The sequence below is a fragment of the Crinia signifera genome, chromosome 1 (assembly GCF_055691185.1).
Source record: "Crinia signifera chromosome 1, ASM5569118v1, whole genome shotgun sequence".
In the NCBI taxonomy this organism is placed as follows: Eukaryota; Metazoa; Chordata; class Amphibia; order Anura; family Myobatrachidae; genus Crinia; species Crinia signifera.
In genome coordinates, this window is record NC_139217.1 from 324,134,290 (window position 1) to 324,148,622 (window position 14,333).

At 43.8% G+C, this 14,333-nt stretch overlaps 1 protein-coding gene across 2 annotated transcripts; it reads left to right on the forward strand.

Moving 5' to 3' along the window:
- The first annotated feature begins 3,338 nt into the window (after positions 1–3,338).
- Positions 3,339–8,873, forward strand: TM9SF1 (transmembrane 9 superfamily member 1). Of its 2 annotated transcripts, none has more exons than XM_083187991.1 (6): positions 3,339–3,454; positions 4,561–4,877; positions 5,793–6,393; positions 6,505–6,690; positions 6,907–7,180; positions 7,775–8,873. In XM_083187991.1, exons 2-6 carry the CDS (start codon positions 4,563–4,565, stop codon positions 8,166–8,168), a joined length of 1,770 nt encoding a protein of 589 aa, XP_083044117.1. In that variant the 5' UTR covers positions 3,339–3,454; positions 4,561–4,562; the 3' UTR covers positions 8,169–8,873. The 2 variants fall into 2 exon arrangements, with proteins under 2 accessions (XP_083044117.1, XP_083044109.1); XM_083187983.1 differs by lacking the exon at positions 3,339–3,454 and adding an exon at positions 3,554–3,928.
- The last annotated feature ends 5,460 nt before the right edge of the window (positions 8,874–14,333 follow it).

Sequence of the window (14,333 nt, forward strand, 5' to 3'; positions counted from 1 at the left end):
GTGAAGGTGTCTGCGTCCCCACGCGGGGCTCGCTGCGCTCGCCACGCTTCGGGCTCGGTGGCTCGCTGCGCTCGCCACACTTTCTATTCTCAACTCCACGCTGACGTGGATAGTGGGGGTATGAAAAGGTCGGAGGACGCGTACCGCCACCCCGCGCGGGCTCGCTGCACTCGCCACGCTTCGGGTTGACGTTGATCGTGGGGTGGCGTTAACAATGGGAGGGGCCATTTCACACTTCAGGGTGCCTATTTGGCCTCTGTGGGCCTTTTAACATTGTTCCCTATGGAAAATCGGGTCAATTGGGACATTTAACATTGTTCCCTATGGGAAATCGCGGTAATCGTGTCGGTCGCATCGCATGCGATTTTTTTGGTACATGCGATGGCCGCCCTTCTAGGTAAAGAGTACCGAAATAATTTAATTGGGGGGTATTCTTTTATACTATGGATATAATATCCTTGGGGGCAAGTGTGTTCGGGTAATTGAGTGTGAGAAGAGTGCATTTATATAGGAGGCACTCATGGTGTTGAGATTGTGATGATAAATATTGCATGGTGGTGATGGTGATTTGAAAATGGGAAAATTAGTAATAAGAGAAAAGACGGAAGCTTAAATAAATCAATTAGTGTAGGTTGCTGTGATAGAGTGGTGTTTGGGGTGTTGGTTGATCAAAATCTTGATCAGTATGAGTTAATATGATTGGGTGGTATTGGGGGTGATCATTGATCCAATCAATAACCATAAGAAGGGGGATAAGGGGTGAAAAAGTGAAAAATGTGATGATGAATGGAGGAGGATCATTGTCCTCAAAAAGTGACAATTCTGTGCTGAAACTGGACTTGAAGGGAAGGAGAGGTAAGTTACTCCAGTTGTACTACTTGTAAGAATTCTGAGTTGGAGGATGAATCTCTTATGTACCATATTGGTATAGTTGGATCGTTATATTCTAGGGATATTCCCCTTCAGTTTCCTTTGTTGGTTGGTGTAGCTCTCTTGGACGGTAAGTATTGGCTTAAGAAACAAAGGATCATCCTACTACTTCCGGAAGAGGCCGGGGATGGTCGCACGCATGTGGAGCTCCGTCCCCATCCACGGAGCTTCCACCATCCCCGGCCTCAGGAGCAGCGTGCGGCGGAGGGGACAGAGGCAGAGGAGGCGGGCAGGCAGTGGTGGACGGTGGAAGAGGAGGAAGCGTGCACCGCAATCTGAGGACGATGCGGCCGGAGCTGGGAGAAGGCTGACCCACGACACCCCTGGAGGGAGAATAAATTAGTGTGCCGAGCGTAGCGAGGCACCGGGCCCGCTGCGTGGCGAGCACAGCGAGCCCGCAAGGGGGGGGGGGCGATCCACGTCCCCCCCTTGTCGGGATTTTGAACGCCGGGATCCCGACCGCCGGGATTTCATACTGAATCCGTGCTGGGGATAACAGCTGCAACTTTGGACATAAACTCTAGCACACAGCGCAATGCATATGCCGAGAAAGGTGCCAATTGGCGTACTGGCATTTTATTAACAAAGTGCCAATGTTTGACTTGCGACCAAGCATCACCATGCCCTCCAACTGTACCTTTTTTGGCCGTTACAGTACTGTTTTTTTTATGGCCTGCCCCAGCCAAAAAGGGCTTTGGGTCCTATTCAGCTGTGATTGCAGGGCTGTCGTCCTGGCGATTATCAGAGGACCCTGTGTGCTATCATAGGCGCCAAATGCTTGTGATTATTGGCCACACGCTGTGTGATTGACAGCAAGTAGGCACCTGTCTGGGGCGTACCACCTGTTCCCCGGCTGTCAGCGGCCTCCTCACCACGGCCATTGAAGTTTACTCAGAACTGCAATAGTGGAAATCGATTCAATGGTGAATTGATTTCCCCCTGTATGCATGACTGCAAACAAATTTGCAGCCTTGCACAGGGGAGAGAATAAGTGTGTGAGGGCAGCATTTACCTGATTGCTGAGCTCCGAAGATTCGCAGCTCAGCGATCAGGTATGAATCAAGCCCTTTATACCGAGTTTCTGGGTCTCCAACTGTCCATTGAAAGTATATGAAACTTTCCGAATTTGCGCCGTTTCTGCCCTTCCGTGCATCAGGCCCATAATGTTCTACAGTCCTTACCGAGGCAGGAGGAGCAATTCAGTACTAAACTTACGCATAATAACCACTCAGAAGCAACAGCAGCTCCCCCGGCATGTGGTATACGGTACCGACAGTCGGGATCCTGAGAGCAATTAGCCCCACTGCCCAAACTCAGACAGCATGGCGAGCGCAACAAAGCCGCTTGCGGGCTCGTTGCACTCGCCACGCTGTGGGCACGGTGGCTCGCTACGCTCGCCATCTATTCTCCCTCTATGGGGGTTGTGGACCCCCAAGGGGGAGAATAGATGGTGGTCATCGGGAACCCATCTTTCGGAGTTTTGCCAGTCGGGTAAATGACTGTCTGGATCCCGGGACCCCCACCCGGGGTGTGGTATAGGGTGCCGACGTCAGGATCCGACTGCCCGGACTCCCAGGGCAAGCACAACAAAACACCTTGGGGGCTCGCTGCGGTGCAGGCACGGTGTTTCACTACGCTGGCGAGGTGACACCTCGCTACGCTCGCAACCTTTTCTATTTTCCCTCTGTGGGCGGTATTCAATGTGAATACCTGCGAGGTGCAGCGAATCCTTTTTTGGATTCGCTGCACATTCGCCACGTTCCGGAGCCGGCGGGCTCCGGTATTCAACGAGTCAGGGGCAGCGAGTGGAGCGTATATTCACTACACATGATCGTAATGATCGTGCAGTGAATATATGAATATGTAATGAGCGGCTCGGCTCCGGCGCCCCCTGCTGGCTGCTGTGTAAAAAAATAATAAAAAAAAAAATAATATTATTTTTAAAATTAAATATATATTCATGTGCTTACAGCACATGAATAAAAATAGCATGCCCCTCCTCAGAATAAAATTCCTGATTTTTTGACACCAAATGTAAAAAACAAAACACTTTATTTAGTTCACATTCCACTTCGCCATAAAAAGATAGCGATTGCTACTCGGTGAATCATGGCGAAAAAAACCTTCAAATGTATTCGCCATGTGGTCATTGAATAGGGTGATTCACCGTTTTTGACAGAAATTCGCCATAAAAACCTGGCGAATCAGGCTCATTGAATACCGCCCTATGGGGGTCGTGGACCCCCAAGAGGGAGAAGAGCCGGTGGCCGTTGGGAACCCGTCTGTCGGAGATTTGACAGTCGGGTAAATGACTGTTGGAACCCCGACTGTCGGGACCCCGTCCAGCACCCGCTCCCCCTGGTGACATAGCAGCAACAGTACCCAGTGCCGCCTCAACCCACCCAGTGCCTCACTGCCCAATCCCCGGACTGCTGACGTGTTCAGGGTGTTTAGCGCAATGCCTGAAGGACCCCTGCGCTCAGCAGCCTTGTGCCAGGGAAGCGGCAGCGGGTGACAGTAACAGGTACGGGTGGCTAGGGGCAGCACGGTGCAGATGCGGCACAGGCGGTGGGTGTCGGGGTGCTTACAGGGATGTGGCGGCGACTTTGTGTGCACTTGGTGTTACAGGCACGGGTGACGTCACGGGACTCGAGCGGAGGCCCCCCAGCAGCCGCTGTTGCTGTTGCTGCTGTCAGGACCCAGGAACTAACCCGGAGACGTAGAGTGAGCGGGCAGGAGGTGGGCGGCAGCGTTTGCGGCACGGGTGGGCGGTCCGGTGCTGTGCAGGATCACCGCTGTGTGCCCAGCAACCGGGCGCTGCACAACACAGGGGTCACCAGGGACAGCAATGAGGAAGTGATCACTCACCGTGCATACTCCACAGTGACCCCCCCCTCCCCAGACCGAGCTGCGCTGGCAACCCGGGAATCCTCCTACAATAAGGCTGTATCCGCTGTTACCCCAACACTGGCGCCCCGTCACCCGCGGTGACACCTCAGTAAGTTTCCATTCCTGGCAGTCTACAAAAGTAAATTGGCAGCACTGTGTCCCCGCCTCCCCTTCCTTGTAGCTTAACAGTAGGAATCTGTCAGGCTCTTCTATAATGCATGATGGAAATCTTGCTATGTCCATTAGCTACAAAAGCACGGCATATATACCCCAAATTATGGATGTACATATGCAGGGCTTCCATTATCACAACATATGATCTAAAATAAATACTGTGATGTCACCATGTTTCTGCATGCACACAAACAACCTGCGGCTGTTCTCGCTGTTAAATAACTGTTAGCAACGGTCATTCATTGTTAAACTATAGCTTCCACATCATCTGATGGTAGCTGTCATCAAATGGTAAAAACACCAACATCGCAGGAGACTCGCTGGTATCAAACCATTGAAATGCAATGTCCATTCCTGAGCCAAATCACTTTTTGCTATCCAGGTTTGGAAGTTATATCTTATATTTCCACCATTTTGAAGAATATTCACAAACTTGTCTGTAAATATTTTCAAGGGACCCCATTAGAACATAGTGCATTATTTCTGGTTTAAATTAATACCGCAGACACGCCTCTATTGGAAATACAAAGCTGATTATACAATTATTATTTTTTCCTCCTTTTCCAGACATGTGTCTCTTGCACTCTTTCGCCCTCCTTTGTGTGTGGCTTTATGTACCATCAACATTAGCTGGGGGCGTTCAGTACAAGCAAAATGATCCAGTGATGCTCTATGTGAATAAAGTGGGGCCGTACCACAATCCACAAGAAACCTATCACTACTATCAGCTGCCAGTGTGTGCCCCCGCACAAATCCGCCACAAGAGCCTGACCTTGGGAGAGGTCCTGGATGGAGACCGAATGGCAGAGTCCCTGTACAAGTTCTCATATCGAGTTAATATGGAAAGACAAACTCTTTGTGAGTTGAAACTGTCAGTCAATCAGGTAAATGTTTTTTTTTTTTTAATCTCTTTTGAAATTGTGATATGCTAGATTACCCCATAAATCAGCAATCACTTGGGGCATATTGGTGTTTTTTAGATAATTGTGCAAATAAATCTGCAATGTATAGGATTCACAGATTCTCACCAAATTGATGGGGATCAGATTTTTCAACATGCTAGTTTCACAGATCAATAGGGGCTCTAGATGACTAGTGTCAGCAGATTTGCAGACCATTTCAGACCTCATCCACTAGTCAGATTTGGCCCGTTTTAACTCTTGAATCTTTCAGAATTATCAGATATCCATTTGCTGAAACAAAAAAAAAAAGATGTTTTTTTTTAGGTAAATGTATTTCTTTGTTTAATTTTTAACAAGTTTTTTCAGCAAATAAATTAATATGGTGGATTAATCGTTCGCATTCTGTATACCTGTTAGCTTAATCGGAAGAAAGAAAAAAAAAAACCTGTGGTTTTAAAATTTAGGTAGGGTTGTATTTGTGACTGTAATTGTGGATACTATCCACAACACAAATGTTGATTTTGTGCAAAAATGGAATTGCAACACAGGCTTGGCACAGGCTTAATGATGTGGTTCCTGGACAATGGGACTACTGATGTACCTGTAAGTCGGTCATCCACTACACACTGATCCAGGGTTAAGATACAACATTGATCTTTTATTTAAAGGGTTTTTGCTATTTCAACATATTCTAAAATATAATGTTGAGTCATTCATATATACTAAACTCTTACACGTGTGCATAGCTACTGAGTATAGTTAGACCATATAGCAAGTTTACAATGTGTGAGTCTGCTAATAAAATCATTATGCTTGCATTTAAGAGCACTTCTATTTGTCTAAAAAATGTAATGCCATCTTGGCTAGCTACACAGCATATTTCTTTTTTTCTTTAAGGTAGAGGAACTGCGCGAAGCCATTGAGGAACTCTATTATTTTGAGTTTGTACTTGATGATATACCAATTCGTGGATTTGTGGGCTACATGGAGGAAAGTGGATTCCTACCACATACGCATAAAATCGGCTTGTGGTCTCATCTGGACTTCAACATTGAATATAATGAGGACCGTATTATTTTTGCTAATGTCAGCGTCCGAGATGTGAAACCATTTAGTTTGGATGACGTTGCAGAGCCTCTCAGTTTGACTCACACATACAGTGTACGCTGGTTTCCAACCACTGTGACATATGAACGTCGCGGTGACCGACTCAGAGACTCCAGCTTCTTTCCGAAAAGTTTGGAGATTCATTGGCTCTCCATCATTAATTCCATGGTGCTGGTTTTCTTGCTTCTGGGATTTGTGGTCATCATACTCATGCGTGTTCTTAAGAGTGACATGGCACGTTACAATTTAGATGAGGAAGGAACAGATGACATGGAACAGGGAGATAATGGGTGGAAGATTATTCACACCGACGTTTTCCGTTTTCCACCATATCGAAGTTTACTTTGTGCAATTCTTGGTGTAGGCTCCCAATTTCTGGCACTAGGGACAGGTAAAGATAAAACTCTGCGTACGCTCTTTTACTTATATGTGCATTTCACTTTCTGTTTTGTGTTATGCGTTATTAATGGTTTATTTATGTTGTCCTATTCTCTCTCCTTAGGTATTATAGTCATGGTTCTTCTGGGCCTGTTTAATGTTCACAGACATGGTGCTATCAATTCAGCAGCAATCCTACTGTATGCACTCACTTGTTGTGTTTCCGGCTATGTGTCTAGTAATTTTTATCGGCAGATGGGTGGAGATCGTTGGGTGTGGAACATTGTACTGACTACTAGCCTATTCTCAGGTAGTGGACTCCCTACTATACTGTATTTGAAATGAATTCATTTAAAATCATTGTATTACTCTGTCTGCAATCCATATCTATTCTAAATAATCCTATTCCAAATTGTGAATTTTAATGCTTGGTTAAATGTTGAATTATTTTTTTATGTATTTTTTTTTTTTTACTATGTGCATACTTGATCCTACCTCATAATCACTCTCCTGTTTTTGTACTCAGCACCATTCTTCCTAACCTGGAGTGTGGTCAATTCAGTTCATTGGGCCAATGGTTCAACTCAAGCTCTTCCAGCAACCACCATCCTCCTCCTCCTCACTGTCTGGCTATTGGTTGGATTTCCGCTGACTGTAATCGGAGGTATTTTTGGTAAAAATAGCGCAGGATACTTTGAGGCTCCATGTAGAACTAAGAACATTGCCCGAGAAATTCCTCGTCAACCCTGGTATAAGTCCGCTCCCATCCACATGGCAATTGGTGGATTCCTACCATTCAGGTATTTGTGCATTTTGTCTCCTTTTCTCTACTATATCTCTCACAAGTTGTTGTGGTTTTACCTAATTTTCTGTGATGTTACTCCTTGCATACTGCCCTTCACTATGGGGTGATTCAGGTTCATTTGCAAAGCACATTTGGTTTGCTAATGGACATAACCATGTGCACTGCAGGTGGGGCAGATGTAACATTTGCGGAGAGAGTTAGATTTGGGCTGGGGTGTGTACTTTAAACTGATATCTAAATTGCAGTGTAAAAATAAAGCATCCAGTGTTTACCCTGCACAGAAACAAAATAACTCACACAAAGGTAACTCTCTCTGCACATGTTACATCTGCCTCACCTGCAGTGCACATGGTTTTGTTCATTAGCAAAACATATGTGCGAATGAACCTGAATCAGGCCTAATGTTTCTGATATTTGCTTGCTCTTTTTTTTTTTTTTTTTTTTTGGGAAATTTACTGTATTTTGTTTCCCCCTTTTTAGTTATTTTTTATTTTCCCACCTCCTTGTGCTTTAGTACTGTAACTGTCCTCATTCTGCATTGCAGCTTCCATTGTCCTGTGCCTTTTACTAACTGTTTTTCTCTTTACAGTGCAATTTCTGTGGAGCTGTATTACATTTTTGCTACTGTCTGGGGAAGAGAGCAGTACACGCTGTATGGAATTCTGTTTATTGTATTTGCAATACTGCTAAGTGTTGGTGCCTGCATTTCCGTGGCACTGACCTACTTCCAGCTATCGGGTGAAGATTATCGCTGGTGGTGGCGTTCAGTTCTGAGCACAGGATCCACTGGAGCTTTTATATTTCTTTACTCTGTCTTCTACTACTGGCGTCGTTCTAACATGTCTGGGGTCGTTCAAACTGTAGAGTTCTTTGGGTATTCTTTTCTTACTGCATATGTCTTCTTCCTCATGCTTGGAACAGTCAGCTTCATAGCATCACTTCGATTCATTAGGTATATATATGTCAATTTCAAGATGGACTGAGATATTTTAACAAGATTTGAAGGATTGTAGTGCTGAAAAGCTACATGAAGCTTAATGAACTGGGAACAGAAGATCAGACAGCTGGACTTTATATAACCGAAGGGTGGCAAATTCAGGTAGAAAAATAACCAAAATGTGGAGATGGGAGGAAGATCCACATGAGGGATTATATTGGACAAGGAAAATAACCTTTGGCTTATGGAGTGAGAGATTTGAGTTGCAAGGAAATCTGGAAATTGCACAGACCTTTACATGATTTAATATGCATCAGTTTCACTTTGCTGTCAGTGTCGCCACGTATGTCTATCTCTCTCCAATTGCTGGTTTTATCTATCTGTAAAGGTTTCTCCCTTTGCCTTCCACTCATTATTTGAGCTGTTGTTGCAGCTGCAGATCTTGTGCTCTGTCTAGCAATCTCATTCTTGGACATATAGGAATGCTAGATTGCCTTTTATACGAAACCAATCCTTGTCTCCTATGTTTTCTGCTGTATGGCAGAGTCTGCACTCACTCTTGCCTGTACAGTGTGTTAGGGTGGTTTACTGGTATCTTTAACCTGTCATGATTGTAAGATGGTCTCCTGGGCGCTTTGTGGACTACTTTCTGTCAGACAGTCTCCTGCACTCTACCGGACTTCTGTACAAATATATTTATATCTTTTGGTTTCCTTTTTACAAAATAAAAAAAAAAACATTTACCAAAACATTCAAATGGTCTATATGAAAGCTTTCAGGGTTAGTGGTTCTTTTTAACAGAACTGTAGTTGCTTTTGTGTATGTGTTTGTTATAGTATTACTGAACCATTGAACCTGGAATTCAGAAGAGCTGTTTATATTAAGGTCTAAAGGCCTATACACACTGGGCGACTTTAAGCTGAAAGTCGCTCAAATTGCTGTCCATACATGCTGGGCATAATCGCCCAGTGTGTACGGATCTTTAGTAGAGCAGTGTGTCTTCATTTCTAGAAAACAAAACTGCAAGGGAAACTGGTAAGTAGACCTGCAGTATTTGAAGAGTAAATCACTAATAGATACTGAAAATATACACCTGAATGAAACAAGTTGCTTCACAAATAAATAGACCTTATAGCTGTTGTACTATAAACTTATACCTAGAAGTTGTGTGTGATTACTCCCTAATGTCATTTATTATTGAAAAGAGTAAAAATCGATAGAGGACATTGTGATTTTAAACCTCTCTTTAGTAATGACAATCCAACTTAAAAATAGCATTACGTGTTTTAGGAGAAAAAAGCTTATTATGTGAAAGTACAAATATGCTACAGACTATGTGTAATATAGTGCTTTTATTGAGCAGAGTTAAACAAGATAGAAGGCTGCAGTGCTTTATACAATAAAACAAACAAGAAATCATCTAAAGCCCTGGTAAGAAGCGCAACAGTGTATGTAAAGCTTCCGGAGCGTCATTCCTGGCCATGTCTTATGTGTGTATACTGCAGATGAACTATAATTACCCCCAGATTGAGAGTTAATGAGCACACACGGTGCAATTTTAGCTTATGCTTTTGACTATATATTCAAAATCGTGAGAAAAGTTAGTGCACTTTGTTTGCACTGCTTGCGATACCTGAGAGCAACGCAATTTTGACTATGGTACTTACTGTGTATATCGTTATAGGCCAAATTGCACATAGTCAGAATCTCAAGTGCATGTAGTCAAAATGGGTTTGGTATGTACCTCCTCTGACGTATGTGCCTCCTGACTGCCGGTGCTCCGAAAGGGGGCGAGCGCAAAGAAGCCCCTGTGTTGGGGTGTGAATCAGCCGATTGGTGAAAGATTTACAGTAACTGCCTTCCTTAGTCATGCCTTTCATTGTTGTCCTATCCTTGTTTGTTTATATGCTCCAGTGATTGCAGGGACAATAGTTTACAGTGAAATGCTGCTAATTCTCATACTACAACCTTTGCTTGCAATGGAAAACATTGAAATAATTCTACTCCAAGACAGACTAAACATGAACGACAGTGCTTTATCTTAAAGACCGCATAATCGTATGCATGTATTACCAATGCAGACAAATACAAAATAATTGTTATAACAGCAGTAGTGAATACTTCTAAAAGAAAGACTACATTTACAAAATAACAGGAATACTGTAAACCAGTGGTTCCCAAACTGTGCGCCTAGGCTCCCTGGGGTGCCTTGGAGCACTTGCAGGGGTGCCTCAGGTTGGTGGTCTAGAACCAATTCAAATTATGTATGGCCAATGAAATAGGCAGAATCAGTGCTTGTGGCTTCCAATTAAGAATATGTAGGTAAACAGAAGTGACTAATGTTTCTCACCACATAACTGGACCTAAGGAAAAATTTAAATCACAACTTATTTAATATTTTTCCCTGAATTAGTAACCAACTTTTGGCCTAGGGGTGCCGTGAAACATACTCTGATACTTTAGGGTGCCATGATTCAAAAAGTTTGGGAACCCCTGCTGTAAAGCAATACTTCATACATATGGTACAATACTTCTGACCTTCTTTCTTTGTTTTCTTCTCTTACCCAACTGCTCTTCTCGCCTACTTTTTCTTGTCATATGTATAGCTTTTTTTATTTTATAAATCCAGTTTTGTACATGTGCAGTCCTAATTGGCCACATATGCCTTTAGACATAATATTGTCCTATTTCTGCATTATCTGTCTTGTTCCCACATAGGAACCAAACATGGTCGCCTGTTTGGCCTTCACTTTTTGCTATCTGAGCTCATGTGGTTATGGGGAACTTCGATATGCTGTTGTCTGCCATTGTGTGCATTTAACCTGTAAACCTTTTTGCTAGAACAACTAATATAGCAGTTTCAGCTGCTATACGGTTGTTTGGTCAACACCATAAAGGTCGACCACTGAAGGCCGACATAGAAACAGGGTTGAAATGCCTAAGGTTGAAAGTCAAAACCTCAACATGGGTTTTTCACAGCTTTTTTGCTGACAAGCGGTAGTTCATGCCTTACCATCCATTAGGTATGGTAGAATAAAATAGTGTGCCGAAGCATGGCGAGCTATGTGTGGGGACGTGGTGTCCATGTCGACAATCGGGACAAAAAGCCCATGAAAAACCCACGTCGACCTATCCAATGTCGACCTAATGCGTGTGTCAACTGTTTGGCCCTGTTGACCTTAGGCATGTTGACCTTTTGCCTGTGTTGACCTTCAGTGGTTGACCCAATGTATGTCGACCTTAATTTGGTTGACCCAATGACCTTTGAGCTATGCATATCTCCGCTGTTAACCATGTCTGCAGGGTATATGGTCACTAGGTCGACAAGTGGAAAATTGACATGCATTGGAAAGACCACTGAATGTTGACATGCATCAAGCTCGACACCAGAAGAGCGACATGGAGTTAGGTTAACAGGGTCATTAGGTTGACATGGGGAAGGTGAACAGTGGTGTCAAGTTTGATGAATGTCGACCTAATGCAAGTTGACATTTTTCTTGTTGACCCTAGGACCCATACCCACCTGCAGAGACAAAAACGCTAATCTCTACATAAGCATTGATACGTGTATGACTATTGTATCAACAGGTAAACAGGTACATTTAACAAAGATGTATACAGGCAGCCTTGAATAAAACAAATGTTCAGAAATCTCCGCAGCAATCACCTACACAATCAAATATATTTTCGTACAAGAAATTGAATTGAGATATTCACACTGTTACGTGAGAAATTGTACTATCCTAAAGAATACATACTGTAATATACAATAATTGATATGATTTGAAAGAATAAGTATATGTAAAATAAAATATGCGCCCATACCGATTGGCCAGGCAATCACATACTGTAAAGGAGTTGCCTTTGTCCTTCGTTATAGAGAAACGATTACTGGTAGGCAGAATGTACAAAAGGTCAGGTTACATCTGGTCACAGGGGTGGCCAAACCGGTCCTCGAGATCTACCAACGGTCCACGTTTTCCAGGTTACCTAGCTGGTGCACAGCTGCAGTCATTACTAACTGTCACATTTTAAAACCAGCTGCATTAATTCCTACTATAGATCCACAGGTTGCCTGGAAAACATGCACCGTTGGTAGATCTTGAGGACAGGTTTGGCCACCCCTGGTGTAGGATATAAAAATACTGGCATGTAAGCTACAGTGTGTCTGCAGCAGTGGGATCAGGATAGTGTTGTCATTACCATCATGACAAACGTACTAGAAACCATTCTGACTACGGTAGTCTTCTGCATCCCGACAACACTGTCATCATTATTGATTAGTGTAGGATATTACTGGCAAGTCTTAATCTATCGTGTCTGTGGCAGTGGAACCTAAGAAGGAGTTATCAAAGAAGCATTTAAAGATCTGTACACACTTGCTGATACCCGCCAATGTTGATATCCTCAGCCGGGAGGACTTGGCAAGGTGCCAGCATTGGCAAGTGCTTACACACATTTGCCGACAAGAGGGTGGAAGTATGGTCCTCATTAACCAATCGGCTCCCTTGTCTGTATATCCACATGTTGTTAACAACTCCCTCCATCAACTGTGGATGATGTGTATGTTCACGGAGCGTAGCGCTCATACGGCCAGACCTCTGTGCGATAAAATCCAGCGTCTTTATTCGCTGGTTATTCCCAGATCGGATTGTATATGCAATCCTTAATAAGTGGGCCCCTAAATGTATGTAACACAGGCAATGGCAAACCTACATCAAGGGGACAGTCCAGGAGCAGAGCATTTTGTACCTAATGGAATGGGGGTCATTTTGCTGTTGGAGGGTATGAAACACAATTGTTTTTGGTATGTAAAGCAGACAAAGTACACATCTGAAAATTAGTAATTGGGAAGTCAAGGACGATCAGTCATTAAGAGGCTTACGCCTACCGTACAAATCAATGGTTTTGAAATGCCATGCATTGCAATGAGAAAACATACCTACAGTAGTTCACCACTGTACCTCTACAGGAATTGGATAGATTGGATAACAGAGTTTATTGGTTCAATTTACCTTTTATTTAAGATTTAAAATATGCACTTAAATTTATGATTATTTGTTATTTATATTACAAGAATAAAAGGTCTACAGTGTCTAGATAGGCATGAACAAGGTGGACAGACAAGTTTCCAATTGTAAAGCGCAACAAAATATGCTGCGCTATATAAGAAACTAAATAAATAATATAAGACATTGTAAATAAAAGGTTGACATGATTTTTTTCATGTTTTTTTTTTGTGTCACTGAGCATGTGGACCACATAATTAGTGTAGTGTGTGTCATTGCGTGGTTCACTTCATGGTCATTTCTTACCATTCCCAATCAGAGTCCATGTGGACGTTAATGTATGAACTAGTTAATGTATGAAATAGTGCAAATATTTTTTCAAGTAACACTGCTGCCCGTGGGTAGACAGTCCTCCCAAAGGGGGGAAGTATTCTTGGGTGAATTATTGAATTAGCTGAGGCGTTCCATTGTGTAAAAATCCTCAAAGGGCCCACACACAGTAGAAAGATCTGTGATCTTAGGATTTCCCTTAAACTCCCCGTCAGTCATGGACAAAAGATTTCATGCCAAAGATTTATCTTAAGATTCCATAAAAATTTGAATCCCTTCGATGGTATGCCCAGAAATTTTCCGGACTGAGCTGTGCTGCTGGCACATGGCACTGACATGTAGGTGTGCGCTGTTGTCACGCCACTTACACAGTTGACTGCTCCCCCGCTGCTCCCCCATCGCTCACCTAGAAGCACGAACACCCAAACACTTGAGCGCCCAAACACAACCGAGCGCCCCAATTCTTGAGCCCTTAAGCGTGCCCGAATACCCAAGCGTGCGAATGCAACCAAACTCTACCGAGCATGCAAATGTGCTCAATCACCCAAATCCATGAGTGCCCGAGCGCGTCCAAACATGCATGACCACCCAATGTGTGAAAACACCCGAATCCCTGAGCACCCGACTATGTGATACTGTGAATGCGGCAACACGCACCTGAATCGCTGAGTGCCCAAACTCGCCTGAGTGCGGGTACGTGCCCAAACACCTAAGCGCCAGAGCACACAATCTCCCAAATACCCAACCATGCTAACGCACCCAAGTGCCCAAACACCCGAATCCATGAGTGCCTGAACTTTCCCAAGCGCATAAACACACCCAAACACCCGAATGTCTGCGCATGAACATGTCTGAACACCCAAATGCGCCAA